Source organism: Megalobrama amblycephala, linkage group LG23 (assembly GCF_018812025.1).
Source record: "Megalobrama amblycephala isolate DHTTF-2021 linkage group LG23, ASM1881202v1, whole genome shotgun sequence".
Lineage (NCBI taxonomy): Eukaryota > Metazoa > Chordata > Actinopteri > Cypriniformes > Xenocyprididae > Megalobrama > Megalobrama amblycephala.
Window position 1 is genome coordinate 9,154,352 of NC_063066.1, and position 27,489 is coordinate 9,181,840.

General features: G+C 37.6%; 2 protein-coding genes across 30 annotated transcripts in view; one reads left to right on the forward strand and one right to left on the reverse strand.

Moving 5' to 3' along the window:
* Positions 1–5,272: 5,272 nt before the first annotated feature.
* On the forward strand, positions 5,273–19,327 carry fhl1a (four and a half LIM domains 1a). Of its 2 annotated transcripts, none has more exons than XM_048176316.1 (6): positions 5,273–5,355; positions 15,483–15,664; positions 15,736–15,913; positions 16,023–16,192; positions 17,814–18,000; positions 18,198–19,327. In XM_048176316.1, exons 2-6 carry the CDS (start codon positions 15,509–15,511, stop codon positions 18,350–18,352), a joined length of 846 nt encoding a protein of 281 aa, XP_048032273.1. In that variant the 5' UTR covers positions 5,273–5,355; positions 15,483–15,508; the 3' UTR covers positions 18,353–19,327. The 2 variants fall into 2 exon arrangements, with proteins under 2 accessions (XP_048032273.1, XP_048032274.1); XM_048176317.1 differs by lacking the exon at positions 5,273–5,355 and adding an exon at positions 9,304–10,659.
* map7d3 (MAP7 domain containing 3) overlaps positions 19,328–27,489 on the reverse strand; it is a 33,289-nt gene continuing 25,127 nt past the window's right edge. For 19 of the 28 annotated variants that reach the window (XM_048176312.1, XM_048176304.1, XM_048176296.1 and 16 more), the window contains 10 exons: positions 26,362–26,498; positions 25,969–26,219; positions 24,088–24,223; positions 23,575–23,755; positions 23,386–23,490; positions 23,225–23,278; positions 23,031–23,103; positions 22,507–22,711; positions 22,178–22,422; positions 19,328–22,092 (listed from right to left, as the gene is read on the reverse strand). In XM_048176312.1, the coding sequence (XP_048032269.1) occupies positions 22,085–22,092; positions 22,178–22,422; positions 22,507–22,711; positions 23,031–23,103; positions 23,225–23,278; positions 23,386–23,490; positions 23,575–23,755; positions 24,088–24,223; positions 25,969–26,219; positions 26,362–26,498 (1,395 nt within the window). In that variant the 3' untranslated portion in view covers positions 19,328–22,084. The remainder of the gene's footprint in view (positions 22,093–22,177; positions 22,423–22,506; positions 22,712–23,030; positions 23,104–23,224; positions 23,279–23,385; positions 23,491–23,574; positions 23,756–24,087; positions 24,224–25,968; positions 26,220–26,361; positions 26,499–27,489) is intronic. The other 9 variants (XM_048176310.1, XM_048176299.1, XM_048176294.1 and 6 more) reach the window with 4 other exon arrangements.

A 27,489-nucleotide genomic window follows, 5' to 3' on the forward strand; every position in this document is an offset into this window, starting at 1 on the left:
GGATATTCTTAAATCTGTTATATCAGGAAATGCTAATTTAAAAAATATATATATATAATTTCAGATTCTGCAATGGGGTGTATAAACTGCAAATAAATATTTTTAGGTTATGAATTGAACACTTGAATGCAAAAGCAAAGGGTAAATTTAAAGGGGTCTGTGATATTAACACCCAAATTTGTCCAAAAACTGTACTGTTTTACTACAGACTTCATAATGTACTTTCCCATCATCAGTGAAGTATATACATCAAGTGTGCACTAGAAGAAGTATGTAAAGTGGGATGCTGCAAACATGACGCAAGAAGGCATGATCCAACACGATCAGAAAATGAAGGAACAGATCTTTTGTAAAATTCTGTCTGTGTGTTTGTTGTTTCTCTTTTGCTTTTTGGCAGTTAGTGGACTGTAGAAACCGCCGTTGTTTGGATGAGGGCCAGGGTGGCATCATTAACTGTGGAGCAGGAAGTGTTGATAAGACACCGCCCTGCCAACAATGTCTGTGCGCTGGAAAGTTGTACACGCTCTGGAACGAGAGGATGACGGTTGGTCATGACAGTGGCACTGCACAGATATCTCCTGCTGTGCAGGATCATGTGATGAGAGGCCACAGTATTGTAATAACAGTGTGTGTGTGTGTGTGTGTGTGTGTGTGTGTGTGTGTATGTTTGAATAGATGCGGTAGAGTTAAGCATTATTAGCAGATTTGCACTTTTAATTTTTATTTTGCATTAAAAGAGATATCTGAGAAATGCCTATTACAACTTTATATTGTTTGTCAGAGCATCATAATATGAGCAAATGAACTCCAATACAGATCATGTCACTGCTTTTTGTCCTTTGAATAAGAAATCCAGACATCCTGGTAAATTCTTCTTTTGGGGGAAAAAAATGATGTCAAGAAAAAAAAAAAGTGTTCAGTATCTGTAAGCAGCAGCAGCAGCAGGATTTCTTAAATGTTTATATTTGTCGTACTGGAGAATGACGCTTATTCCTTTCAGACAGCAAATGAACTTATGAATATGTGAATCTATGAAATTGGAGGTTACTAAATGGTACGGATGCACTAGTTTCTGTGCGTTGTGAAGGTGTTGTTACAGTAATGACTCTCATATGTTCAGAGGTGTGATAACTTTGATTAAAACATTCTTCTTTTTTAAACACTCACAGAGGGTACACGCTCCTCCAAAAATACTTCAAATCCGAGCAATGAGATCTTCAGTGTAAGAGTGGACGGAACTGTGCATCCCAGCTAGTCCAAAGTAGCAGAAGCAAGTTGAATGGGTTTTAATGATGGTAAATGTGCTGTTTGTTCTGGTACGTAGCTGTGTGTTATTCACACTATGTGCAGCTCTAACTCTGTTTTGCAGGTACTGACTGTTTACATCTGTGTAAATATTCTCATCTGTTCATGTGCGTGCAATGGTTAATAAACAGAAGCCTGTGCTTTCAATTAAATGATCATGTATTACTGTTTTTTTTTCACTATCACCATATTCCTCTGACATTTTAAAACTGAAACACTGCTAAAACTCTTCTTTGGCGTTGACATCATTCCTAAAGCAGCTGTTTGGAAGCTGTGTAAATGAAGTATGTCTGATACAACAGGACTAATGGTCCCTAGTTAAAAGGCCCTTTTGATTTATTTTCTTCTACAACACTAAATAGCAACAAGCACCATCACAAAAACTTTCTATATGTCTATATGCACATTTTCCTTTTAGCATGTACCATTTACTTCAATGTCTGTTGACTTATCACCATAGACCCAGAACAGCTCTCACTTGTTCTGTTCAGTGTGAAGAAGGATCAGGTAACATGTTCCTTATATGGTCAGAACTCTTAACAAGAGCACATCCTCACTGGAATCACATCCAGTCCAACATTTACATCATAGTCTGACAACATTGCAGAAAAAAGTGATTTGTGTCAGTTTATAGGGGAAAACACAGCAACACTTTCTCTCAATCACATTGTTAAGTCTCCGAACTAAAAACTATTTTTTAGGAGAATCAACTAATTTCTATTTCATTAAATTATATGTTATATCTTATATTTTTGGTTCATGGCCATTTAGTGTGTCGTTGAGATCATCTGCTGCACTAGATAACTGTCTTTTCTCTTCTGCTGTATGTGACAGATTTTGGCCATCACTGATGTAAAAGAGACCTGTACATGGGAAACTCGCACAATGGTGAAATGATATTGGAAATGCGGGCCTGTTTAGAGGCTAAATAAAGGATAAAAGCCTGTCTGCTTCTCAAGTGCTATCAGTACTTTTTTTTTTTTTAGACAATCAACAGACGATACAAATATTATGACACAGTAATATGAACACTAATGGATGGGGGGGAACAAAAACACACTCCACATTTAAACAACCGCTTCACTCTTTAAATGGAGGCATGTCTGTTAATTCAGGGACTACACTCTTAAAAATATTTTTTTTATTAGTATCTATGTTCCATGAACAAACTTTAACATCAATGGAACCTTTCCATTGCACAAAAGGTTCTTTATAGTGGAAACAGGTTCTTTAGATTTTTAAAATGGTCTTCACTAAAAAAAAATGGTTCTTTTTAAGAACTGTTCAGTGGGGAACGAAAAATGGTTCTTCTATAGCATCGCTGTGAAAACCCCCCTTTTGAAACCTTTATTTTACTAGGAATGTAGGTTTTTTTTTTTTTTTTTTGCAAAGTCAGTTTCTATTCTTATATTAAAGTCACCATGAAATGAAAATGGCCAAATCTTTTTCTTTCTTCTTTTTTTTTTTTATTGCAGTATAAATGATTTATCCATGCACATCATTCAATTCATGTACCCTCATAATCTTTAATCAAGATAACTTCCCTTCCAACAACATCTGTTTGATGATGTGTTTACTGGCATGAAGGCGGGGCAACCTTGTCACTCACATGACATCACAACAATACACTGTAAACTCAAATGCTCAAAATACTTAATTGGTTTGAGGACAAACTTAAATTGAACAAATTAGTTAAATTAACTGCTATGAGTATTTAGAGCTTTCTTTTTCTTTTGAGTTCACAGCACTGACATATTTCAAGTAAACTGAACTGGTTCATTGTTTTGAGTTGTATGAACACATTTCTTTTAATTTAGACTAACTTAAGTTTAACAGAATCTGGGCTGTGATTTCTATTTCCTAGCATGCTTTGCCCATGACACTCAAAAGGCAGAGTAAATGTTAAAATTAAGTTTTATATAATGTTTTCTGTGCAAGATTAATGGTAAGGGAGATTTAATAGTGATTAATGTTTTGTCATGCTAATTTGGAAGAGTTTCTGTTAATGTGGGTCTTTGGAGAGTTACCATCATGTTGACAAGCGGCGCACACGGCTTGGTTTGAGAACTAAAAATTTTGTTAATTGCTATCAAAATGTATGAGTTAGATAACTCAGTACTTCAAGTTAGGAGGAATTGAGTACTACAAACGCAAAACTTGATAGTTTTGTTTACTTAAATGGATAGTTCACCCAAAAATGAAAATTTGATGTTTATCTGCTTACCCCCAGAGCATCCAAGATGTAGGCTAGGTGTCTTTGTTTCTTCAGTAGAACACAAATGATGATTTTTAACTCCAACCGCTGCTGTCTGTCAGTCAAATAATGCTAGTGGATGGGAACTTCTACAATAACAGTAAATAAAACTTGCTTAGACAAGTCCAAATTAAACCATGCAGCTCATGACGACACATTGATGTCCTAAGACAAGAAACGATCGGTTTGTGCGAGAAACCGAACAGTATTTATATCATTTTTTACCTCTAATACACCACTATGTCCAACGGCATTCATCACTCGATGCGTTTGGTCTGATCGCGCTCTGACAACGGCAGTGATGTCTCGCTCTCATTGAAGTATATGCGCGAGACATCACTGCCGCTGTTAGAGCGCGATCAGACCAAACGAATCGAGTGATGAATGCAGTTGGACATAGTGGTGTATTAGAGGTAAAAAAAATGATATAAATACTGTTCGGTTTTTCACACAAACCGATCGTTTCGTGTCTTAAGACATCAATGTGTCGTCACGAGCCGCAGGGTTTAATTTGGATTTGTCTGTCGTGTTTTATTTACTCTTATAGTCCAGTCCCGCTGACTTGCATTATACCACTGACAGACGGCAGCGGTTGCAGTTAAAAATCATAATTTGTGTTCTACTGAAGAAACAAAGACACCTACATCTTGGATGCGCTGGGGGTAAGCAGATAAACATCAAATTTTCTATCCCTTTAAAATTGGGAACATCATAACTCAAAAAAATTGATGTAACTGATTACCTCAATTTTTTTGAGTTAGCTCAACTTATTCGGGTTTACCAACCATCCAATCAAATCATGTCCATGTTTCATGCTGATTTTAGTGTCTTAGCTACAAAAACTATTGAACATATACACTGCTATTGCACAGGAAAAAAAGATGCTGTTTCTTGTCCTGAACACACAGTTCAGCCTTTTAAGTAATCATGTAATTGACTGAATGTATCTGTGGTTTTATTATTCATTTCTTTACTTTATTCAACAACTTCTTTACTCAAAAGCTGTTATGAAAATGTGCTTGTTTGGAGGATAGATTTCACAAAAATGTATGCAACTGAACTTTTGTTTGACAATCTTACTGGGATATTGCCTTTGTGACAACTAGCCCCTATCTTCCTATCAATAATTACTAAACAAAATATGGCAGAAGTGAATTCACTGGCTCCGTCACATGCCAGGACATAAATAAGCATAAATGTGCCTGCTGCTGCCAGGCCCTTCACAGCGTCTGTTCTCCATGTCACTGATGTCTTTAACTGTTTGGAGGCTCTCCAGGGACTGGAGGTTGTTTAAAGGTGATGGTATTTGTGCACAACACTGTATATGTCACTATAGTGTCATATACAAGAATGTTGTTCAATTGTCGAGGACTTGCAGCAGTAAAAACCGCATCATCTCTGAAAGCTGTGAAATCATCTTAGTGGTCTGGGTCTTTTTTCAGGCATGTAAGGAATGTGTTCTAGCATAAAGCATCTGAAGTGATGCATTAGAAGTCTGAGCTATATCATATGAAAGACTTCAAACATGTTCAGACCACTAAACATACTAGATTATTTATCACTACTCTATATTTCTACATTTCTGTAGGCTTTTATACACAATTGGTTAAGCACAAAGAGTGAATTCCAGTCTGATGTCATTGTTGATATGAACAAAGTATTTGGATCATATCCTGATTTTTTTTTTCACTCCCCCTTGTGGATCTTTTTAAGCCCAGTGATCCTGCAGACGAGGAGGAGACCATCTCTCATCACGACTGCAGACAGCTGCCATCCACACTGCTCAGTGCTTACTGGTAAGTGTGATCTAGGGTTTATGGTAGATAAATGCAAATATCTCTTTTTGAGGGATTCTTTAATAGAAATATAGTAAGTGATCATGTGAAAGACTAAACTCCAATGAAACTATGTAACAGGTAGACTAATCTTACTTTAGAATATGTCACATTTCTTTTTTTATGACACAGTATAACATAATATTTTCTATTGTCAACAAAATGTATGAATCTTTTTGTTATGGAAATGAGGGTCGTCTTATATGTTACTTGTATCCAAACAAATGCTAAAGTTAAGCATTGTCCTTAATTAAACTTTTCCCTGAGTCACATGTATAGAATTGTACTTTTATATTGTAAAGATATTATCCATTTTGGGTAACGATGAGGCGTTTAATGCTGTTTGTCCCATGTGGTGCCAGGAATGCTGATGGAATTCTTACTGGGATCAAATTCCTTTAGGAAGAGACAGATAAGATCCTGCATGCTGAAGGGACAAAAATGAATATTTTTCTGTCTATTTTGGTCAGAATTTCATTTTATCCAATAGAAGACCATTTTATAATGTCATTAGGATATTTTAATATTGGTTATGATTAAATGAAATGACTGTTCTTTGCGTGTTTTTTAAAAATGTTTATTTATTTTAAATATAGTAGTTTTTTCTTTGGAAACATATTTCTCCTTTTCCATCTGACTCATATCCTGTGCAACTTATCCACTGCATGCACATTACGTCCTCTGTTTTGTTTTCAACCTGAAATTGCCAAAAGTAAAGTACCTTTGCAGAATGTTAGTGTAAATCATCCTGCCATATAAGGACAAAGTCTTTTTGGATCTCACACACCATATAATCGGATACTGAAACTCTTCAGCTGAACAGCCTCAGCCTCAACACATCTGCTGTAATCCACTAGGTGGCGTGAATATGTCTAAAACGCAACATTTGTAAGCTTTGGAGGTCCTAATTAGGAAATGTGTTGCTCTGTGTGCTCATTCTGTCCACTGGGGCCGCAGTTGAGCGGCTGATGCTCTCCTGTCCTCCACAGCTCTCAAGAGGCTACTCACTGCAGAGGCATAACCTCCAGCTCCCCCTCTCTTGACCTACTGTGAGCATGATGGGTGGAGCTGCATCCCCCAACCACACTAACCCTGCCCATAACCCTATCCTCTCCACCCATTAAACAGGTTAAGCTCCACCCTTGAGCTCCAGAGAGGTTGAGCTGGAGGTCATTATGCTCTGCAGCGAGCATACTTGCAGCTCTTCCTGATCTCTCCAGTTGTGACTGGTGTCACAGTTCAACCAAGACTGTGAGCATATTTTAACCCTATGAAGCCTACTGGATCATATGTGATACATTTTCAGATTTCTAAGGCCTAGGATCAACATGATCAAAACTTTGCTGAAAAAACCTGTTACTGTTGTCTAATTGAGTTTGTAAGTAAAAGGCCTTTTATGTATAAAAACATCCACCTTCAGGTTGTGGTACATGTGTTTTTGCTAAATCTTTACTATTTTTTATAAAGTAAATGTAAAAATGACTTTTCCATTTTTAGAAAAATCATGTTAAAATTTGTTGAGTAACATTTATTTGCACTTCTATCTTCTATCTCTCATCACTACAAAGCTTTGATCATAAAACTAAGATTTAAATATCATCTTACCAAGACATATAGAGTGACAACTTATATTTTATCCATTTTGTGTAAGTAGTCTTCTACACCGTTATAAAGATCTCATTGATTTACATTACAAGCTATTATTATGTTATAGGTTAGGGTTAGTACCAAGTAATTAGCATATTTTTATTCTCTTGTGGAAATAATATAGATGCTCACTCTTGAGATTAATTTCAGGTCATTTTAGCAATTCAACTTATTAATTCTCAGTCTTGTTCTTGAGAACAGAACATTATGAATTAAAAATGTTGGTCATGACCCTCTTATAGTGCTTTCACATTTTCTTCAATATTCATTCATGTTTATTTTTAATGTTATTTAGTTTAGATAGTTTGCTTTTAAATTTCGATTTCAGAGAAAGTTGCATAGAGTATGATAGGCACAGACTCAGACAGCTTCAGACTATGAATTCATCCACTTGAAGGATCAGATGTGTGATATTTTTTGGCAAATTTAGAACACACATTGTTTTCATTTGTCATGTGTCTCCTAACAACAAGGTTCATTATTCTGCATGAGCTTGTTGTGTGCGGAATGACCTGAAAGTCTTGTAGAGTGTGATCCTCAGTCATCCCCAGTGGGTAATCCACAGGTTTTCTTTTTAACCATTTTCAAAGTCTGCAAGTATATAATACCAATGTTTTAAAAGTTGTGTAGTGTATTCCAGCCTTTATGTACATTTTTATAAACCAGAATATTGACATAAAGGGTTATTTCACCCAAAAATGAAAATTATGTCATTTATTACTCACCCTCATGTCGTTCCACACCCGTAAGACCTTTGTTCATCTTTGGAACACAAATTAAGATATTTTTGATGAAATCCGATGGCTCAGTGAGGCCTCTATTGCCAGCAAGACAATTAACACTTTCAGATGCCCAGAGGAGTACTAAAAATATATTTAAAACAGTTTATGTGACTACAGTGGTTCAACCTTAATATTATAAAGTGACGAGAATACTTTTTATGCACCAAAAAAACAAAATAATGACTTTTCAACAATATCTAGTGATGGCCGATTTCAAAACACTGCTTCGTGAAGCTTTGGTTTCGAATCAGTGGTCCGGAGCGCCAAAGTCACGTGATTTCAGTAAACAAGGCTTTGTTACGTGATAAGTGTTTTGCAATTTCAATACTTCACATGACTTTGGCAGTTTGATAAGTGATCTGATCCACTGATCTGCTCACTCTAAGTGGGACTCGAACCCGGGTGCGCTGGCATGGGTGTCGGGCTCTCTAACAAGGAGGCTAAAGACTGCAGTCTCTATTGTCAGTCGCTAGAGCACTTCTTGAGATCAGGGGAGTGAGGTTTACATGCACAGCTCTTACCGGCCTACATCCGTTACAGATACATAATGAGCAATTCTGCTTAATCTGAATTTTCATGCTCACTAAACAAGGTCAAATTGTATGCCGTTTCACAACTCCTCACCACAGAGACATGAATGTGGAAATCTCTTGTCTAATCTCAACATTCTCAATGACAATGATCTGTTATGGCACTCACTTAACTGAGTGAAATGGATGTTTTCTCCAGAACTGGAGGGTGAAGTGAAAAAAAGATCTGAAACTTGTCTGTCAACAGTCAAAAATTGCATGTATTTACACTTAAGAAGAGTTGAAAATCTTCCAATGCGCTCTACTAAGTATATTGTACATGTTGTTGATCAATGAGATGGAAAACACTGGTATGCTGACCTTCACATCGCTGACCGCACACGTTGTCATGTTCCCTAACTGTGTACGCTTGAACGGTCATCAGATGAGTCACTAGCCTGGTAATAGTGTTCTGATAAATTGAGTGCATTTATCTTTGTAACTGAGAGGCTTTTAAGAAACATTCCTGGAAAATCTGAAAGCGCAGATGCCTATTTTGGTTACATTTAATTCCTAATGAATAGATTTGATAGATTGCCGAATCCAAGTAATAACTGAATAGCGCGAGATCTCTGATGAGAGATGAACTTAATTGCTTGCATGTTTAGGAGAACTGGTCCATTCACTTTTATAAACCATAGTGCTGTTTTTTTTTTTTCAGTCCGCCCCAGACTTCCTAACATAACTTGTTTCCTCACTGACCCATTATTTACTCTAAAAAATGCTGGGTTAAAAACAATCCAAGTTGGGTTGAAAATGGACAAACCCATCGGTTGGGTTAAATGTTTGCCCAATGTGCTGGGCAGTTTTATTTAACCCAACTATTGTTTAAAAATTACTATATGGCTGGCTTAAAATGAACCTAAAATTGGTTGGAAATTAAAAATCAGACACATAATTACTAGAGGCAACAGTAATAATCAAAAGGTGAACATTTATTTATAATAAATGTCTGCAAATTCCTGTGGCAGAGCTTCAGCTGTGATCTGCTCTCTAGCAGAGTTTAGATAAGAGATGAGAGGGGGTTGTTTTAGCGTATGATGCCAGGTTGTTTAAGCAGGGCTATTTTAGGCCTCCCACAAGGCAGGATCTTAGTTAAGGACAGGTGGGTCTGTTTCCATTGTCCACCATGCCTCAACGCTGACCACCAATGAGTCATTTTCTCAACAGACACACAAAAACACATTTTCTCTACATATTTCTCTACATATAAAGTGTCCCCAAAAGTATATATGGACACCTTTTGAAGTGCAGATGCCACTCTTTTCCAGGTCGCATTCAAAAATGGCTGGATGTAACCTAAAATAAATATCAAACCAAGTGACATCTGCAAGAAAAAGCAATTAACTTTTCTCTTTCTGAGATGTTTTAAGTGGTAAAAATATGCATTAGTTTGGTGTGGATGTGTCTAGAAGTCATGTCATGTTTATCTTCCAGGTGAGATGTTTGTGGATGAGTTCAGACTGCTTCGGACCTTTCATGGAAATCATATGTTCTCGTAGCCTTTGCTCAACTCTGTCTGTAATCATTAGTATATGTTTTTGTATAATATCATGTTCATGAGTTACTCCAGGAATGTTGGCCGAATCCAAATGAAGCATAGTTTTCTTCATACATTACTATCAACAAACCCGAGAACTTTCAGAAATGAGAACAGAACGCTCCGTTTTATTCCAAACATGGTTTAACTGAGATGGTCTAAAGTCCAAGTTTATTCTTAAGGGTCAAATTGAGAATCAAAGTTATCTGAGGACAGCGACTTTTTTGTGTTCTTGAGAAGCAATGAATCTTTTAATGTCCACTTTTCCTAGTTTTAACACAACTATTGTTTAAAAAGACAAGCCAAATGCAATACGAAGTGTACTTCACAATATAAGCACAGTTGTTCTTGGTGAACTCATAAAGTTTATTCCTTTATTCTGCACTCTGATGTCACAAGCAAGGAATTCAGATGAATTCAGTTCCCTCTCTCTGGCTCCCTCCCCTTATCTTTTGCAGCATAACCTAACATGGAGAGGGCAGCTGATGCTTTGTTTGGGATTACTTGGTTTGTGATTTGGGAGGAAAGGCCATGGGTGTGGTGGACAACTGGGGGGCAGGGTGTAGGCTGGGGTCGTATATATGACAAATACCTAAAAGAGAAGAGTGGAGTTCCCCTGTAACTCTTTGGCTGTTTGGTTCTCTCCATCCACCCTTCCGTCTCCTTCATTACCTCAAGGCTTTCCTGTATATCCCGAAAGCAGACATGACTTTCTACAAGCACTCAGGTAAAGATACACTGTGTGATGGACAGGGAGTCATGAAAAACTTTTGGTGGACCGGCCTGTGGATTCTCCTCATTGACATTCTCATTGCTTTACTTATCATGGGACCTTTTTTGCTGGATATGATTTATAGCTGAACTTACTATTCAAAATTTTAGCATCAGTAAGATTTTTATAATAAGAAATGATTCTTAAGCACCAAATCAGCATATTAGAAGGATTTCTGAAGGATCATGTGACACTGAAGACTGGAATAATGATGCTGAAAATTCAGCTTTGACATCACAGGAATAAATTGCATTTTAAAATATAGTAAAATAGAAAACAGCTTTGTAATATTTCTCAATATTACAGTTTTACTGTGTTTTTGAGCCAATAAATGCAACCTTGGTGCATTAGAAACTTCTTTCAAAAACAAAAAATCTTACTGATAGTCGTGTATTGTGCTTTGGCCAATAGAACGCTTTGTGGTTTGTCCATGAAAATGGTGGCATTGGTTTTGAATGCATGGTTTGCTTTATATTTCCAGTATAAATCAATATTAATCTTAAGACCTGTGCAAATCTAACCCAGAATAACCCAATGTATCAAAAGCAAATATTTCTTTATCTGTGTAACTGTGATGGTGAGCTGAGTTAGCAGCTGTGTACTTCTATGTAAATGAATGGGGTCTTACTCTTTAATGTAGTCAAGACATAGTGCTCAAGCTTATTCATGGATTTAAGTGGTACAGACAATCTTTTCTTGTGACTTTTTTTTTTGACTACATTTGTTAGTGTCAAATTTAGTGCCTCAATCAATGTTTGCTTTAATGTGGACATGCTCTCTTTGGTTACTGTTCTCCACATGGCTGAATTTGATCTCGTGTTGACCTTTCAAGCAGCATTTGCTCTTCGCTTTGGGACAAAGCCCTCCATTTGATAACAGTCTGACAGAGCTAGCTAAAAATGAACAGCTGATGGACGGTGTCCCAAAAGGCTTAGGGATTGGGCATACTGCTCAGGTCAGAAGGATGTTTTAGTTCACAGAAGCCACAACACTGAATCCGTCTGAAGTCAGAGGGCAGAATTCAGGAAAAAAAAAGACTTAACAGATATATTTTGGTTCTGGATTTTTCACAAACCTGGTCAATTTTGTTGGAAGTTTCACCTAGATTGTCTTATCTCTCTGGTAATATCTTGTCATATGTATTAGGATGTATAGATTTATTATAAGGTTTTTAGGTCAAGGCTTCATCTGTGGATTTTCTGTGGCATCATTCCCAAATATCTGTAAACCAACATTTTTAGGAATGGTGGAAATGACACTAAAATATTACAATGTAAAAAACAAACACGATATTTCAATATTGTCAAGCGATTTGTCAGTGTTGGCATTTCTCTTGAGTCTTTTTTTCCAGTTCCACATAGTGGTTCTGACCTTCAAGATCAAGAATCATATTGTTGTTTTGATAAAAATCTGTGGAATTTAATGAATGTAACCATGGAGACAGCTATTTACCTAAGTGCTAACAATAGGATGTTGACAGAGACAAACTGCATTGGGAAGAATGAGTCATGTACTTCTAAAAATACAGTTTTACTTGTCAACGGCCAGAAAATGCAGCTCTGGCACTATCGGGGATGAAGTGTGGCCACATCTGTGGGGTGATTTGGCATCTGTCTTTTCAAGCAGACTTTCATAAGTTGTTTGGCATGTGGTTGCTAGGCTGTGTTGACAACAGATGCTGAGGTGCAGACAAAACATTTATCCCAACAATATTTTACAGCCCAGGGGACAAAGCAAATATCAATACGAGAAAGAAGTATATATGTGCCGAATCCGATCTATGCTAAGTGCAACACTTTTTATGCCCTGTTATAGAAGAGTAGCTATCCACGTGTCCTGTTCATTATTCCAAGAGTATTTAGATGTTCTTCTGTAATCGAAACAGGAAATGCCTGAGACTTTGTCCATTTAGAAGCCTTTTAAAGGGATAGTTCACCCAAAAATTAAAATTTATTCCATGATTTACACACCCTCAAGCCATCCTAGGTGAAAATGACTATTTTCTTTCAGACAAACACAATATGAGATATATTTAAAAATATCCTTAGTCCTACGTCAAATGCGTATGGCTGTCGTGCCGGAAGCTCATTATTTTACTTTATAAAGTTTTAAATAAGGATATTTGTTTTACACAAACGCATCGATTCACTTCATAAGGCCTTTATTAACCCCCTGGAGTCGTATAGATTTTTTTTTATTTTTTTTTTTATGGATTGGTGCATTTTTTTGTCTTCAAAATTTGGGCTGCCATTCACAACCATTATAAACCTTGGAGGACTAAAGATATTTTTAAATATATCTCTGATTGTGTTCATCTGAAAGAAGATAGTCATATACACCTAGGATGGCTTGAGTGTGAGTAAATCATGGGATAATTGTGTAAATTCAGGCAAATCAGTCCCTGAATTTACACAGATTCTTGTTACGTTATACTGGTCCCTTGTGGTGGCTTGATGTATTGCATAAATCGGGAGGCTACTGTATGTTCACAGCACTGAAGAAAAAAATTATGAATGTTGAAGTGTTATATAACAAATATAAATCCCTGTTTCAGTATGGGTCAGTTCTCCACAGGCTTGATAATGTGAATAAATTATGTGTGGAATGGTGGGGGATAGAGACCACAAATTTGATCTATTCAGTTTTGTTAATGTAGTTAAACTGTAGGCCAATGAACAATTCTCAAATTGTTTGTAAGCTCACAATAAAATACATACAAACAGATCACATATTTTCCATTAAATCCACAGCATATCTATGGGAATGAGAATGACCCAGGTGTCAGGTGGTGTGACACTCTCACAACAGTGAAGATCAATAGTGAAGGCTTCGCTCGGTGGGTGTCAAGATGGTGTCCAATTCAGCATCCTGCTGGAGTGCTGACTACAGGAATAAAAATAGGCCTAATAATATATTTTGCAGCTGAGCGATGGGGGCGGCGACTACAAGTCGAAGTACAGACAGTGATCTGTCCTTGATACGTTTGGATACAGCGTAAGAAAGAAGAATGAAAAGAAAAAAGATGGAGAAGGAGAAGATGAATACAAAATAAAATAATTTTATAAAAATAAAATATTTTAAAATGAGCTGCTTTTGTGTTTATCGTTGTTATGTTGAGTTTTTGGCTGTTTAGCATCTCATGTTCACCAGTGATAACACCCTCTCTGCTAATAGCTCCGCAAATTGTGAATACATTTCTGTTCTTTAAAAATGTTGTTATTTTTACAACATACGTATATTAGATTGCTATGCTCAGAGACTGGAGTTTAAAACATCTCACAGTTTATCCCTCATTAGTTTATTTCATTTGTCTACTAACAAGGACTGGTTACCTAAAAATAACAAACTAACGTTATAATAACGTTCTGGGAGCATTAGAATAACGTTCTACAAAACAAAAACTAACGTTATAATAACCTTCTGGGAACGTTAGAATAACATTATTATAACGTTCTACAAACCAAAAACTAACGTTATAATAACATTAAGGGAACGTTAGAATAGCGTTCTAAAAACTAAAATTCCCAGAAGGTTATTATAACATTAGTTTTTGGTTTGTGGAACGTTATAATAACGTTATTCTAACGTTCCCTTAACGTTATTATAATGTTAGTTTTTGGTTTGTAGAACGTTATTCTAATGTTCCCATAAAGTTAGAATAACATTCCACAAACCAAAAACTAACATTATAATAACGTTCTGGGAATGTTAAAATAGCGTTAAGGGAACATTAGAATAACGTTATAGTAACGTTGTACAAACCAAAAACTAACATTATAATAATGTTAAGGGGACATTAGAATAATGTTAGAATAACGTTCTAAAAACGTTCTAAAAAAAGTTATAATAACGTTAAGGGAATGTTAGAATAATGGTATTTTTTGGTTTGTAGAACATTATTCTAACGTTCCCTTAACGTTATTATAACGTTAGTTTTTGGTTTGTAGAACATTATTCTAATGTTCCCATAATGTTATTATAACATTCCACAAACCAAAAACTAATGTTATAATAAGATTAAGGGAATGTTAGAATAACATTCTAAAAACTAACGTCATTGTAACGTTAAGGAAAGAATGTTACTTTCCTTAATGTTAGAATAACGTTAGAATAACCAAAAAATAATGTTATTCTAATGTTAGTTTTTGGTTTGTAGAACATTATTCTAATGTTCCCAGAACGTTATTATAACATTAGTATTTGGTTTGTAGAACGTTATTCTAACATTATTCTAACATTCCCTTAACGTTATTATAATGTTAGATTTTGGTTTGTAGAATGTTATTCTAATGTTAATCTATAAAATTTTTAGATATTAGAATAACATTAACAGAACATTAGAATAACATTAACAGAACATTAGATTAATGTTAGAATAACGTTTTACAAACCAAAAACTAGAGTTATAATAACGTTCTATATACAAAAAAACTAATGTTATAATATTGTTCTGGAAATGTTAGAATATTAGAATAACATTAGAATAACGTTCTACAAACCAAAAACTAACATTATAATAACAATAAGGGAACGTTAGAATGTTAGATTAACGTTAGAATAACGTTCTACACACCAAAAATTAATGTTATAATAACAAGAAAACGTTCCTATTTAACCAAAAACTAATGTTCTAGGAACCAAAAATTATTATCTGGCTTTGAATCCTTCAGTCTTGTTCCCGGGACCATTGATGCTCTTAATTTGAACATTTTAATCTGACTTCATTGTTTAAAATACCAATTTGGCAGTCATTTTTATACTTTGTTTTGTCTCTGCAGGCCCCCGCAGCTATCTGAGCTCCACAATGACTGAGCGTTTTGACTGCTTCTACTGCAGAGACAACCTGCAGGGCAAAAAGTACGTCAAGAAAGATGACAAGCCCGTGTGCGTGCGCTGCTTCGACAAGCTTTGCGCCAACACTTGCGCTGAGTGTCGCAAACCTATAGGCGCTGATGCAAAGGTGGGGGTGAATTAAGTTCATTTAAAGAGCATTTTACATTGTGCAGTGCTCACAGTGGTCTCTCTATCCAGGAGCTGAACCATAAGAACCGCCACTGGCACGAGGACTGCTTCCGCTGTGCCAAGTGCTACAAGCCGCTGGCCAATGAGCCCTTTGCTACCAAGGATGATGGTAAGATCATGTGTGGGAAGTGTGGAGACCGTGACGGATCGCCTCGCTGCCAGGGCTGCTACAAAGTGATTACGCCAGGTGTGTGTACAAGTTGTCACAGCACATAACAGCCTTTTTCGACACAAAATATCTCGGCCACATGCAGGGTGTTGAAAATGACAGACAAGTTTTTGCGTTTCTCTTTTAGGATGTAAGAATGTGGAGTACAAGCATAAAGTCTGGCATGAAGAGTGCTTCATCTGCTTTGAGTGCAAGCAGCCCATCCGCACCCAGAGCTTCCTGACCAAGGGTGACAATATGTACTGCACTTCCTGCCATGAGAAGAAGTTTGCAAAGCACTGTTTCCGCTGCAAAGAGGTCAGTTAGAAAAACAGCATTATACTGTCAAAAAGCTTCATAGATTACCTGAAACATAACCTGAACTCTATATGTGCGGTTATTAAAGTGCCGTACATCAATCAACTCTGCTCAGATTACTAGGGGTGTAACAATACGCTCAGGTCACGATACGGTACGTATCTCGATACAGAGTTCACAATACGATACGTATCACGATATTTTGAACAAAATTAAACTGAAATTCAAACAAGATTTATTAAAAAAAACATGAACAAATTTCAATAATTTTCCTTGTTGTACATACAAGATCAATAAAATAAATAAATATAAAATTTTAATAAAAACCTTCTGTATTCAAATTAACAGTTGAATAGGGCTGTCTGCAAAGGATAAATGATTTCTAGCCCTTGCATTAGTTTTACTACGAGATATATTGATGGAGATAAGATATAAAAACCACCATGTACAGCTATGATCAGCTGTTCGGCTGAGCTTTTGATGTTTTGTTACGGAAAGGCCATAGCTGATCGGTTGATTCTTGTCACACGACCTGCGGTGCGCTTGCGGCATTCTGAGAAGTTGAGAATTGCATGCGCGTCGCGACCGCATTGATCCCATTATGAGCGCGCCTGCCGCCCGGCTACATTTGAAAATAATAACTGACTTGCACACGGAAAAGACGCAATATGTGAACGGCCCCTAACTTAAAGCAAAGCATCGCAAGCGTCTTTTGCTTTTCTGTGAGCACAGCTGTTGCTGTGCACTGCGGTGAAAGAAAGCCACGACTTTTCTCACGCGACCATGCAAGAGACTGACATGAGAAACGTTTAAACCTGCTTGCAAGATTCAATGTGTGCCCGAAACACTTACTGAACTAGAGAGCTGATTGAGACACACCATCTACGATAAATCGTTACACCCCTAATACTTATAGTAATTTAAAAATGTGGTAGCATTGGATCTGGACAGGAAGGATAACTCTGGGAGTTGGAAGGGGTGTGTCGCGATTCTGCCTTCTCACATCGCGATACAGGTTCGTGGACCTGCGTATCGCGATTTCGGTTTCATATCGCATATCGTTACAGCCCTACAGATTACATATGGTCCCTCTCTATATAGTGTTAAAGTAACACTGAAGCAGAGTGAAAGTTAATGAGATAATTAAGTGATTGAGCATTAGTGATGAACACCTGCTGTTAACAAGCATAATCACTGAAAAGAAACACAATAACTACAAAGGACTTCCAGCCACAGCCTTAGATGAAATCAACTAAAGATAAAAGACATTAAATCTCTCAAGATCTGATTAAACAACTCCACAAACAGCATGATCTCATTAACTTTAACTCTGCTTCAGTGTTATTTTAGCTCTATGTAGAGAGGGACCATATGTTCGCTGAGCAGAGTTGATTTAACTCTGGGGATTTTGCTGTGTACAAAGTCGTTATTATAAAATTAAGCGGCATTACGTCACAAAAATGTGAACTCGGAGGAAGATCGCGAGGGCTTAGGGTTCCATTTGGGACAGGTCCTAATTGGACTGATAATGTATCATCAATTAGCCAATAAAATTAGAAGACCAGAAATAACAGTTCCTATCAGGCACGTTCCGATTCCTCTGTTTCTCCGTCTAAATCAGGCCATTACCAGCGGTGGGATCACCTATCAGGACCAGCCGTGGCACTCTGAGTGCTTTGTGTGCAACACATGCAGAAAGCCTCTGGCTGGAGCTCGTTTCACGGCCCATGAAGATCAGTTCTACTGTGTGGACTGCTACAAGACCGATGTGGCCAAAAAGTGCTCTGGATGTAATAATCCCATTACAGGTATACATGTGCAAATACACATGCGTTTGTCCCAATATTAAATGATCATTCTTTTTCCCACAATTGCAGAAAACGTACACTCTTAAGTGTACAACTTAAAATTCATTCCGAATCAGATGAATATAAAGCAACACTAATAATTGCAATTATAATGGAAAAACTTCCATATTTACACCTGTTGTCTTTCTTCGTCCTAGGATTTGGCAGAGGGACCAACGTGGTGAACTACGAGGACAAATCCTGGCATGAATATTGCTTTAACTGCAAAAAATGCTCACTCTCCATGGCCCACAAGCGCTTTGTCATCAAAGGAGAGGACATCTACTGCTCTGACTGCGCCAAAAAGCTGTGAGGGCCTGATGGGATGTTACAAGGCTGATTAACAAAAGCAGTTAGGATTGATGATGTGTCGAAAACTAGCAAAGCTTTGAGTGTAAAGAAACCAAACTAAAGAGAAACCAGTGAGGGTGTTTGTGCTGAGAAATCACTGGAAGTTTGAGATTATTTTTATAAAGTTATTGGAGCAAATAGCGAGTGCTATGTGAAGGGCTTTTCTTATGCAAAACATGTAACTGCATTCGTAAATGTAATCGCTGGATTTGCAAACCTAACAATGCATTTTAAGCTTCAGTTATTGCAACGCTATGGTAAAACTGTGTGATGCCATAATAGGAATACAACATACATTGCTGTAAGATTTAAAGGTTTAGTTCACCCAAAAATGAAATTTCTGTCAAACCCCTTAGACCTTCGTTCATCTTTGGAACACAAATTATAAAAGATATTTCTGATGAAATCCAAGGTTTTTTTTTTTAATCCCCCATAGAAAGCAACATAATTACCACATTCAAGGTCCAGAAAAGTAGTAAAAACATCATTATGAAGCGACAAGAATACTTTTCATCGCTTCATAAAATTAAGGTTAAATCACTGTAGTCACGCTGACTATTTTAACAATGTCTTTACTACTTTTCCAGACCTTGAATGTGGTAATTACATTGCTTTCTCTTAGGGATCAGAAACCTCTTGGATTTCATCAAAAATATCTTAATTTGTGTTCCAAAGTTGAATGATGGCCTTACGAGTTTGGACATGAGGGCGAGTAATTAATAACATAAATTTCTTTTTTGGGTGAACTAACTCTCTAATGTGTTAAAATAATTCAGTACATTAATTTTTGCTTTGTGGAAAAAAATGTTTTAATTCATTTTTTTTTTCTGGATAATTCCTATGAAATGTTGCGATGATGTGTCATTTTATTAACACAACTGTAAGAATGAAAAAATTAACAAATTGAGCATGAAACAATAAATGACTCCAAAGAACATTTTCTTTTATCTTCCAAAACTTTATTTTAACAATTTATACTTTTCCCGTACATTTTTTTTAGATATATTTACAAATATAATTTGTGGTCAGGGCTATTTCAAGACAAGAAACTGCTCTAACAAAAGCAGATCCTATTCATGACCCTGGTCGAGTAGTATGATTGTCATGGCCGAGGTAAGCTCACGTGACACGTTAAGATATTAATATATGAAAATAATATACAGCCCATTCTGCATCTAAGGCACCGTCCTATTCTACCCCTGTATCGTGTACAATTGACATTAAACAGTTTCAGTTCTGATGTATACAGCACAAAGGGCTCCAAAGGTCCTGTTAGTGGAAACAACATCTGCATCGGAGTGAACTCGTCTGAAAGTGGCTGTGCTAGTATATTACAAAAGCAAACGTAACTAACACGTACACACACGCCTCAATGATTGAGTCTGCAGCAGCTACAACACAACTTGAAGCAGTTTTAGAAATTTAAAATGTTAAGAGTTCATATTAAAGGCCAAACCAAGGGGTCACAATGATCTCAAACCCATTTCTGAATCGCACTGAACACGTACACAAGTCGCATGCCAAGCGCTTGTCACTTATAACCTCTGCAAACACTTTTCCACTGAAGTCTAAGAGCCTGAGTCAAAAAGAAATCTGGAAAGTGACTATTATACAACAAAAGATAAAAATAACAAAGCGGATGCATATAAAATAACAGAAGAAACACACCGAGGGATCTACAGTATTTCTAAACACAGATGGAATGATATAAGGAAATTTACGTATCGATTGAACGGTAAAAAAAGTCTGTGAATAATATTTTAAAGGATACTCTTTAGCAATTTACACAACTACAGTACACAAAGCCAACTGAACTCTTCAAGCATATATAGACCAATCATTTATAACAAACGTCTCGACATTTAATTCAAGTCAAATGCTCAATGGACGAATGCCAAATCCTTACAGATAAAGTCTAGTGCATACATCACTTAAACGTCCCTGAAACCTCTAGATGCAAATGTAAATCACAACTCCGAACGAGAGGCGACATGCTCATCGGTTTCTCTGCAAACATCCCTGTTCAACCTCGAAGCAGCTTCACAATCAAAAAGCCACCCTTGACTTCGCTTGCGCCCTCAGTCCACATTCTTTTTCCCTACTCTGGTCACTTTACACTCTGCTCAAAAAAAGATAAACACGCACTGCTGCTGTAACTTGCTGCGTACTGGTAGTTACACCAGGCTCGTGAGTGTGGAACAACATTTCACCTTATAGTATAGAGCTGTACCACATTATACAGTACACCAACCTGCAGCCTAGCTCTTATTCCCAACCACAAGTATGGCTAGAGAGCCTAATACTGATTTACATAATACTTAGAAGAGTTTTAACTATATATTTATGCATTTTCAAAGAGAGAACCAAATTTAGTGTGGTTATTTATTCCATGAATGAATGGTGAGAAGTGAACTAACAGTAACTGTATACAAAGGAAAACATCAGGACTTGATAGTACAGTACAACCCTGAGGGGACTTTGGGAATTTGAGAACATTAAGTCATTCAAGTTTAGTTACAGAAACATGTTTCTTCAAACTCCAGGGAACGGACATCAGAAACATGCAAAAAGTGTGCAAGGATGAGTTACAGTAATTGTATATTATGCAATAGATTCATGCAGACATCCAAAGTTATTGAGGGTGCACTTAAATTAGATATTTGATAACTAATCATACTTATGTACATGTTTATTTACTACAAAACAGGAACGTACAACATAAAAACCTCATTAAACAGAAGCCACAAGTGTTATGCCAGTCTGCATTGAGCTCCATCATCCTTCGATCTCAGAGCTCAAGGCAGTATGAACACGTTTGCACTCAATTTGAATGAAAGAGTCTGGTAAACGCATTTAATGAAACATCTCGAGAGGGATTTGCTATCTGCAAGTGTTACACAGTAGGAATGCTTCTCAGCGGGAGCTAGAGTTCTTTCACAGGGGATATAGTGTTAAACACTATACAGTGGTGATGTTTATTCCTTTGGAGCGGAGAAACAGAAGCTCAGATGTAAATATCCTGAGGTCACATTTAAAAGCACATCAGAACTCGAGTGTTGCTGCACCAGCAGGTCACATTCCTGAGCTCCGCTCACAGTTCAGGCACAGGGTTTTAATTATTAGTATGTCTGTGACTGGAACCGCCATGTCAGCTGAAAATATGCAAGATGTTTCCTTTCTAAAAACACTCTGCACTGACTCAATAACTAATCAGATCCTTCTACAAAACGCTTAAGTTGAAGTTATAATGAATTTGCATGTGCCACGTGAACACCTGAACTGGAATTTAGCAAAAAACAGTGCACGTGGTAACCGTCATGAGACAGCAGCCGTTTAAATGTGGAGAAGCCACATGAATAAATAAAGTTGTCTCCACATTTAAAAGACAAAAAAAAATCCCCCAAAAAAAGAAAAAGAAATTCAAATGACAATATTATAAAGGTGAAGAGCTGCTAAACAAAGAAGCAAGCACACTGAAGGAATCTATCAATTTCCCTGAAGCATTTCTTTAGCTCGTTTCTTCCAACTTGTGTTTATTTTCTCTTGCTTTATCCGTCTATTATCTGCAGAGGCTGTGCGGCACTGTGCGCTTTCCCTGGCTGTCCAGACGAGTCTGAGCGCTGACGCTCTGAGGCTCAGCTGGACGTGACTCGTGGAGTGCAATAATCAGCAGGCCTTAAACAGACCTGCGCATTCACATCTCTGAGAGAACAAGAGAAACCAGGTCAAATTCATATAAACTAATACATTAAAATTTAACAGACTTAAAAGAGACAAAAGCTCTCACCGGACAGGGTTTCAATAGACTGGGCTGGATGAATTGAGCTGGTTTTCTCTTCAAAGGCCACTCTAGGCCCCTCAGGGCCCCCATCGTCCATCAGGGGTTTGCTCTTCGCATGAACACCCAGATCGATCAGCTCCTCAAAGCTCCAGGGTCCTCCTTTACCATTCAACCCAGGCACCAGGCTCACTTTAGAGTCCTCGTTCACAAACTCGGAGCCCTCCACCAGACAGGACTTGGGAGGCGGGCTGCTGGAGATTAAAGCAAAAAAAATAAAAGGTGACGTTTTTTTATGCACCACTAACCTCAGAGTAAAAGAGGTGTTTTTTTTTTACCTGTCCACTGAGGGATCTTCTGTGCTGGGTCCATTGCTGTTCTCCTTATTATCTACATCTGTTTGTCTGTTCATACTAACATCTGGCTCCTTTCGTTCAGCAACTGGCTCCTCCACAGGCGAGTAATGCTCCTGAGATGGCTCGGTCTCATAGGCACTCTGCTCTGACTCATCCTGATTCTCTGTGACAGACGAGTTATTCCATCCTATATTAGAGCCACACGATATATCAAAATAAAATTGAAGGTGCAATAAGGAAGAGTACAATTATCAAAATGTGAAGGTTGTTATTAAATTAAATACATGCGTAGTGTGTTTCAAAGTGAAGCACATTTACAAGTATTTTTAACACTTTTAACACTTATTTAGTAAATGTTGTGTAAATAAGTGTTAAATTTCACTTCAGCAATTCGCCTGTCACTTCACACTTGCTTGTTTGTGAAACATCATTCATCCGCTATAAATAAACTCACTGTTGTCGCCAACAAAGCAATATCCTGCCAATTCTGGCATAAAGATACTGACCCTTATTTTCACAGTTTATTTGGTCCTCAGCATCCTCTCCATTTTCATCAGGAATGTCTCTCTCATCATTACTCTGAGAGGACACAGAGAGAAACAACATATGAACGTTTTGGGAAAGGAAGTGATGCACAACATGCATCAGCGCTATATAATATCGAGCTGTGTGCTATACAATTAAAAGTTGTTAAACTTGCCTTAAAATCTATTTGGTCTGTTTTTCTGGTTCTCTTCATAATTTCTTCAATTCTCTGCAGATGGAGACAAAATATTCAAGCAACTTGTATGATTCTTTAATCTACAGCTGTTACCTGAAATGCAAACTGTGTAAATGTCAGTGTCATGTGATGGTGTCCACCTTCTTTCTCTCCATGCGCTCCTGTTGGTTCTGTTGCATAATGCGCTCTCTCTCCTGACGCTGCTTCTCTGCCTCCTCTAGGGCCTTTGCTTCAGCCTCCTCGCGCTGCCATTGGATGAGAAAAGTTAATTATTCAAACTAAAAAAACAAAAACAAATCAACATCCATGCAATGGGAGAGTCAACTAACCTCTTTCTGTTCCTCAGCCTGTCTTTGTTGCTCCTCCAGCTCTGTCCGCTGTCTGTCCTCCTCTGCTATACGAGCCTGCTCCTCCTCTTCTAGCTTCTTCTCCTCCGCAAGCCTCTTCTCCTCCTCAGCGCGCCTCAAGCGCTCCTCCTCTGCCAGCCGCTTCTCCTCCTCCTTCCTCAGCCTGTTGAGACACGATACCTCAGGGCCTTTGGCACTTCAAAGGTAAATAGTTTTAACACAGATGCAGGGTTCACTTCAGCTTAATGACTGCATAACAAACCTGCTCATACAAACAAGAAAAACAAGAACATGACTACAAACTTATGCCAGTGTGTTTGTTCCTGATTTTTCTGATTAAATGGGGGTTAAAGATAATAATACATATTATATTAATGGGCTAGTATATTTGGAAGCAGTTAAAGCGAACGACTTATTGATACAATTGCACACTAAAGTGTCAAAGCAGGCTCCTGATGCTAAAACACACCACTGAAACCAATCAGATAAACCCACCGCTCCTCTTCTTCTTTCTGTATGCGGAGTTGTTCTTCTTTCTCCTTCTGCTCACGTGCCAGACGACGGTTCTCCGCCAGGATCTTGGAAGCCTCTGCAGCCGAGTTGGTTCCTGCGTTGGCTTTGGAATTAGATTCTGAAAACACACACATACATTATGATTATTAACATCAAAAGTGCAACATTACCTCAGTTATTACAGTAATACACAATAAATTGAACTGTAAGAGCTAAAGTGCCTCTTAAAGGCCGGATTAGTGATTAGTGACGCCCAGCAGAGGGCACTGTGTCTCAAGGATAAACCAGCTTGGCACTGTACTGTATACAAACTCATTAAAGGTGCCCTAGAATCAAAAATTGAATTTACCTTGGCATAGTTGAATAACAAGAGTTCAGTACATGGAAATGACATACAGTGAGTCTCAAACACCATTGTTTCCTCCTTCTTGTGTAAATCTCATTTGTTTAAAAGACCTCCGAAGAACAGGCGAATCTCAACATAACACCGTTACGCATAAATGGCAGATGGAGCGATAATAACTGACATGATCCATGATAACATGATATTTTTAGTGATATTTGTAAACTATCTTTCTAAATGTTTCGTTAGCATGTTGCTAATGTACTGTTAAATGTGGTTAAAGTTACCATCGTTTCTTACTGTATTCACGGAGACAAGAGCAGTCGCTATTTTCATTTTTAAACACTTGTAGTCTGTATAATTCATAATCACAACTTCATTCTTTATAAATCTCTCCAACAGTGTGTAATGTTAGCTTTAGCCCGTTAGCCACAGAACACTATCAAACTGAGCTGAAACTTCACAGACACATTCAGGGGACACCTTAGACTTATATTACATCTTGTGAAAGAACGTTCTAGGGCACCTTAAACCTCAGCAGTACTTGTCCTTGATAGTACGTATCTAAGAAGGCAGTTCATCGTTCAACACAAAAACGGTGCTAGTTTGCTGCTGTAATAACTCAAAGGCTTTGCTTTAGCCAGACATTTGGCAAGTGGTTGAACTGAGCTTTTCAAAGTTTATTTCATATTGAATAGATATAAATAAATCCGCTTTAAAATCATTAAATCATCGAAATAAATCCGCTTTAAAATCATTACTACAGCACTTGGCAGAGGATCGTATATGTATTGAAAGGAACATTAATTATAGAGCTTGAAAAGCAGTACTGTACCGAAGTCCTTCACACTTCATATTCAACAATTATTATCAATTGTACAAAATTGTAATTGTAATTATACAATTCAACTCTAAATGCTTCATTTAAACTTTGTTTAGCAGATATTTCAGCCTTACACGTGTTACGTATTACACACTGTTGATATACTTTACATGTTTTAAATTTATCATTAAAGTTTGGAAATCTCCCATTGATCCTGACAGAAATGTCAATTCAAATTCACAAATGTTAGAATTTAAAATCTGACTGCCAGAGAAGGCATTTAAAGTATGACTATTTAAATCGAGTTCTGAAAGTAAAAGTCCCATTCATTTTCTCCATAGGGGAATTGATTTTTAACTTGAGCCGTTAAAGACAGACATACTGTGAGTGGTATGTGCTTTTATTAAAGCCATCAGTCCTCATTATTTCAGCTTATTTTTTCAAATTTGTGTTTAACAGCAGAACATGGTTAAAAACAACTATATTACCCATGATTCTGCAAAGACATATCCACCAATCAGAGAATTGAAACAAGAAAGTCGTGCATAAAGAACTCTGTAGCGCCCGCCCACTACCAAGTTTGTAGATTTAATTTAACATTTCAATTAAATTTTCAGATATGGAAATCACAATTTTAAAAATCTCTTACATTTTCATCTCTCTGTTTCTCTATACTTGTGTTTTTGAGTTCACTCACCCTCTTTGGTCTTGGGTGTAGGTGTGGGTGTCGGTGCGGGTGCCGTGCTGGTTTCTGGAGACTGTGGGGCGATAGGTATCATGGGAGACATTTCTTTTGGTTTGGAATCCCTCCTGCGAAGGGTGGGTGGGCCGGTGGGGGTTAGAGCAGGTTTCTGGATGGGTGGAGGTTTGGATGCGGCAGAGAGCTGAGGGGATGGAGGACGCTGTTTCAAGCCACTGGGGGAAGGAGGGCGGAAACGTGGACTTTGCCTGAAGGAGACAAACATAACAAAATGTAGGCTTGTAGTAAATACAATGGGAGATGCATTTTGAGCAGATTTTAAAGGTTTGAAATCAAACTATCAGTTTAAAGTGAAACCACTGTAACTAAAACTGATCTCAGGGGTCTTACTTGGCTGCTCCAGGTGAGGGCGCTCTTGAGGTGTTATTAGCAGCAGGAGCAGGAGAAGGGGATCGGTGACGACTGGAGGGTGAGGCAGGGCGTTTTCCTACTGGTGACGTGAAGCGCTTCTCCTTCTCACCCTCCTGCTTTAACATGCAAAAAAATGACAAAATGAAAGACATGACACCTCATCCACCCTAAGAAATAATAAGCAAAACCCTAAAAACTTAAATTAGATTTTGTGGTATCAGACTTTTGGACTAAACAAACATTTAAAAGGCACTTTGATCACTATATAGTGACCATCAATCAATGTTCAGCCTACATCAAAGCATGGTGTATTTATCACTCCATTGCAGCTGGGAATTTACTGCTATCATCAATCTGAACCAGACCAGAGTAAACATGTCCTTTCAATCTATTTTTAATCATCTGTCCTCATGATCAGGATGTCAATGGGACAAATTAACTAAATGCGGGACAGGCTCATAAATGTGAAGATGCCTTCTACTGGAAAACCTCCACCGCATGAACCCAGTGAAGCAGCTAGCAGTGAGTACACCATGTTTTCAGCTCTGACCCTAGACCAACTCTTCAAATGATTAGAGCAGATCAGATATAGTGAGCTATAAGGCAAAGCCACTGGAGAAGCTAGAGCACAGTATGACCATAAGAGGGAAACATGTCAGTTTCAATTTACATTTCTCCAGTGAATATACCAATGCAAGCCCTCCTTTCTCTCTGGGACACACACACTCAAGCTCGCTAAGCATTCATTACATGTAGGGCAATGCTACAAATTAACGGTGTCTGAATGAATCACTGAAGTGGGCATTTCTAAACCTCTATATGAGGGATCAGACTGTCACATGTAGTTCATATCTGATTGTACGGTGTCCGCCAGTCTCGGGAAACCATGGATCAGATGAGGGTCACCGGTGCAGAGTCGTTTGTGACTCGAAAATCCAATTTGGGAGTGGCAGTCTCTGCCGCAGAACCTGCAGATGAACTCTGAGGCAGGTTGGATAGTTCGGCTCCTGGCCTTTTTCCGTAGCCGCTGATTGCTTTAGTATAAAAAAATTAGAAGCTCTGTGCAAGTTAAGAGTCTGAATATTTCTAAAATTATATTTCATGGTT

Bases quoted from the DNA above. Each gene is read 5' to 3' on its own strand.
- fhl1a (XM_048176317.1), top strand. From the start codon at position 10,638: ATGACTTTCTACAAGCACTCAG. The intron at 10,660-15,482 runs GTAAAGATACAC...TTGTCTCTGCAG, and splicing joins GACTTTCTACAAGCACTCAG to GCCCCCGCAGCTATCTGAGC. The intron at 18,001-18,197 runs GTATACATGTGC...TCTTCGTCCTAG, and splicing joins ATGTAATAATCCCATTACAG to GATTTGGCAGAGGGACCAAC.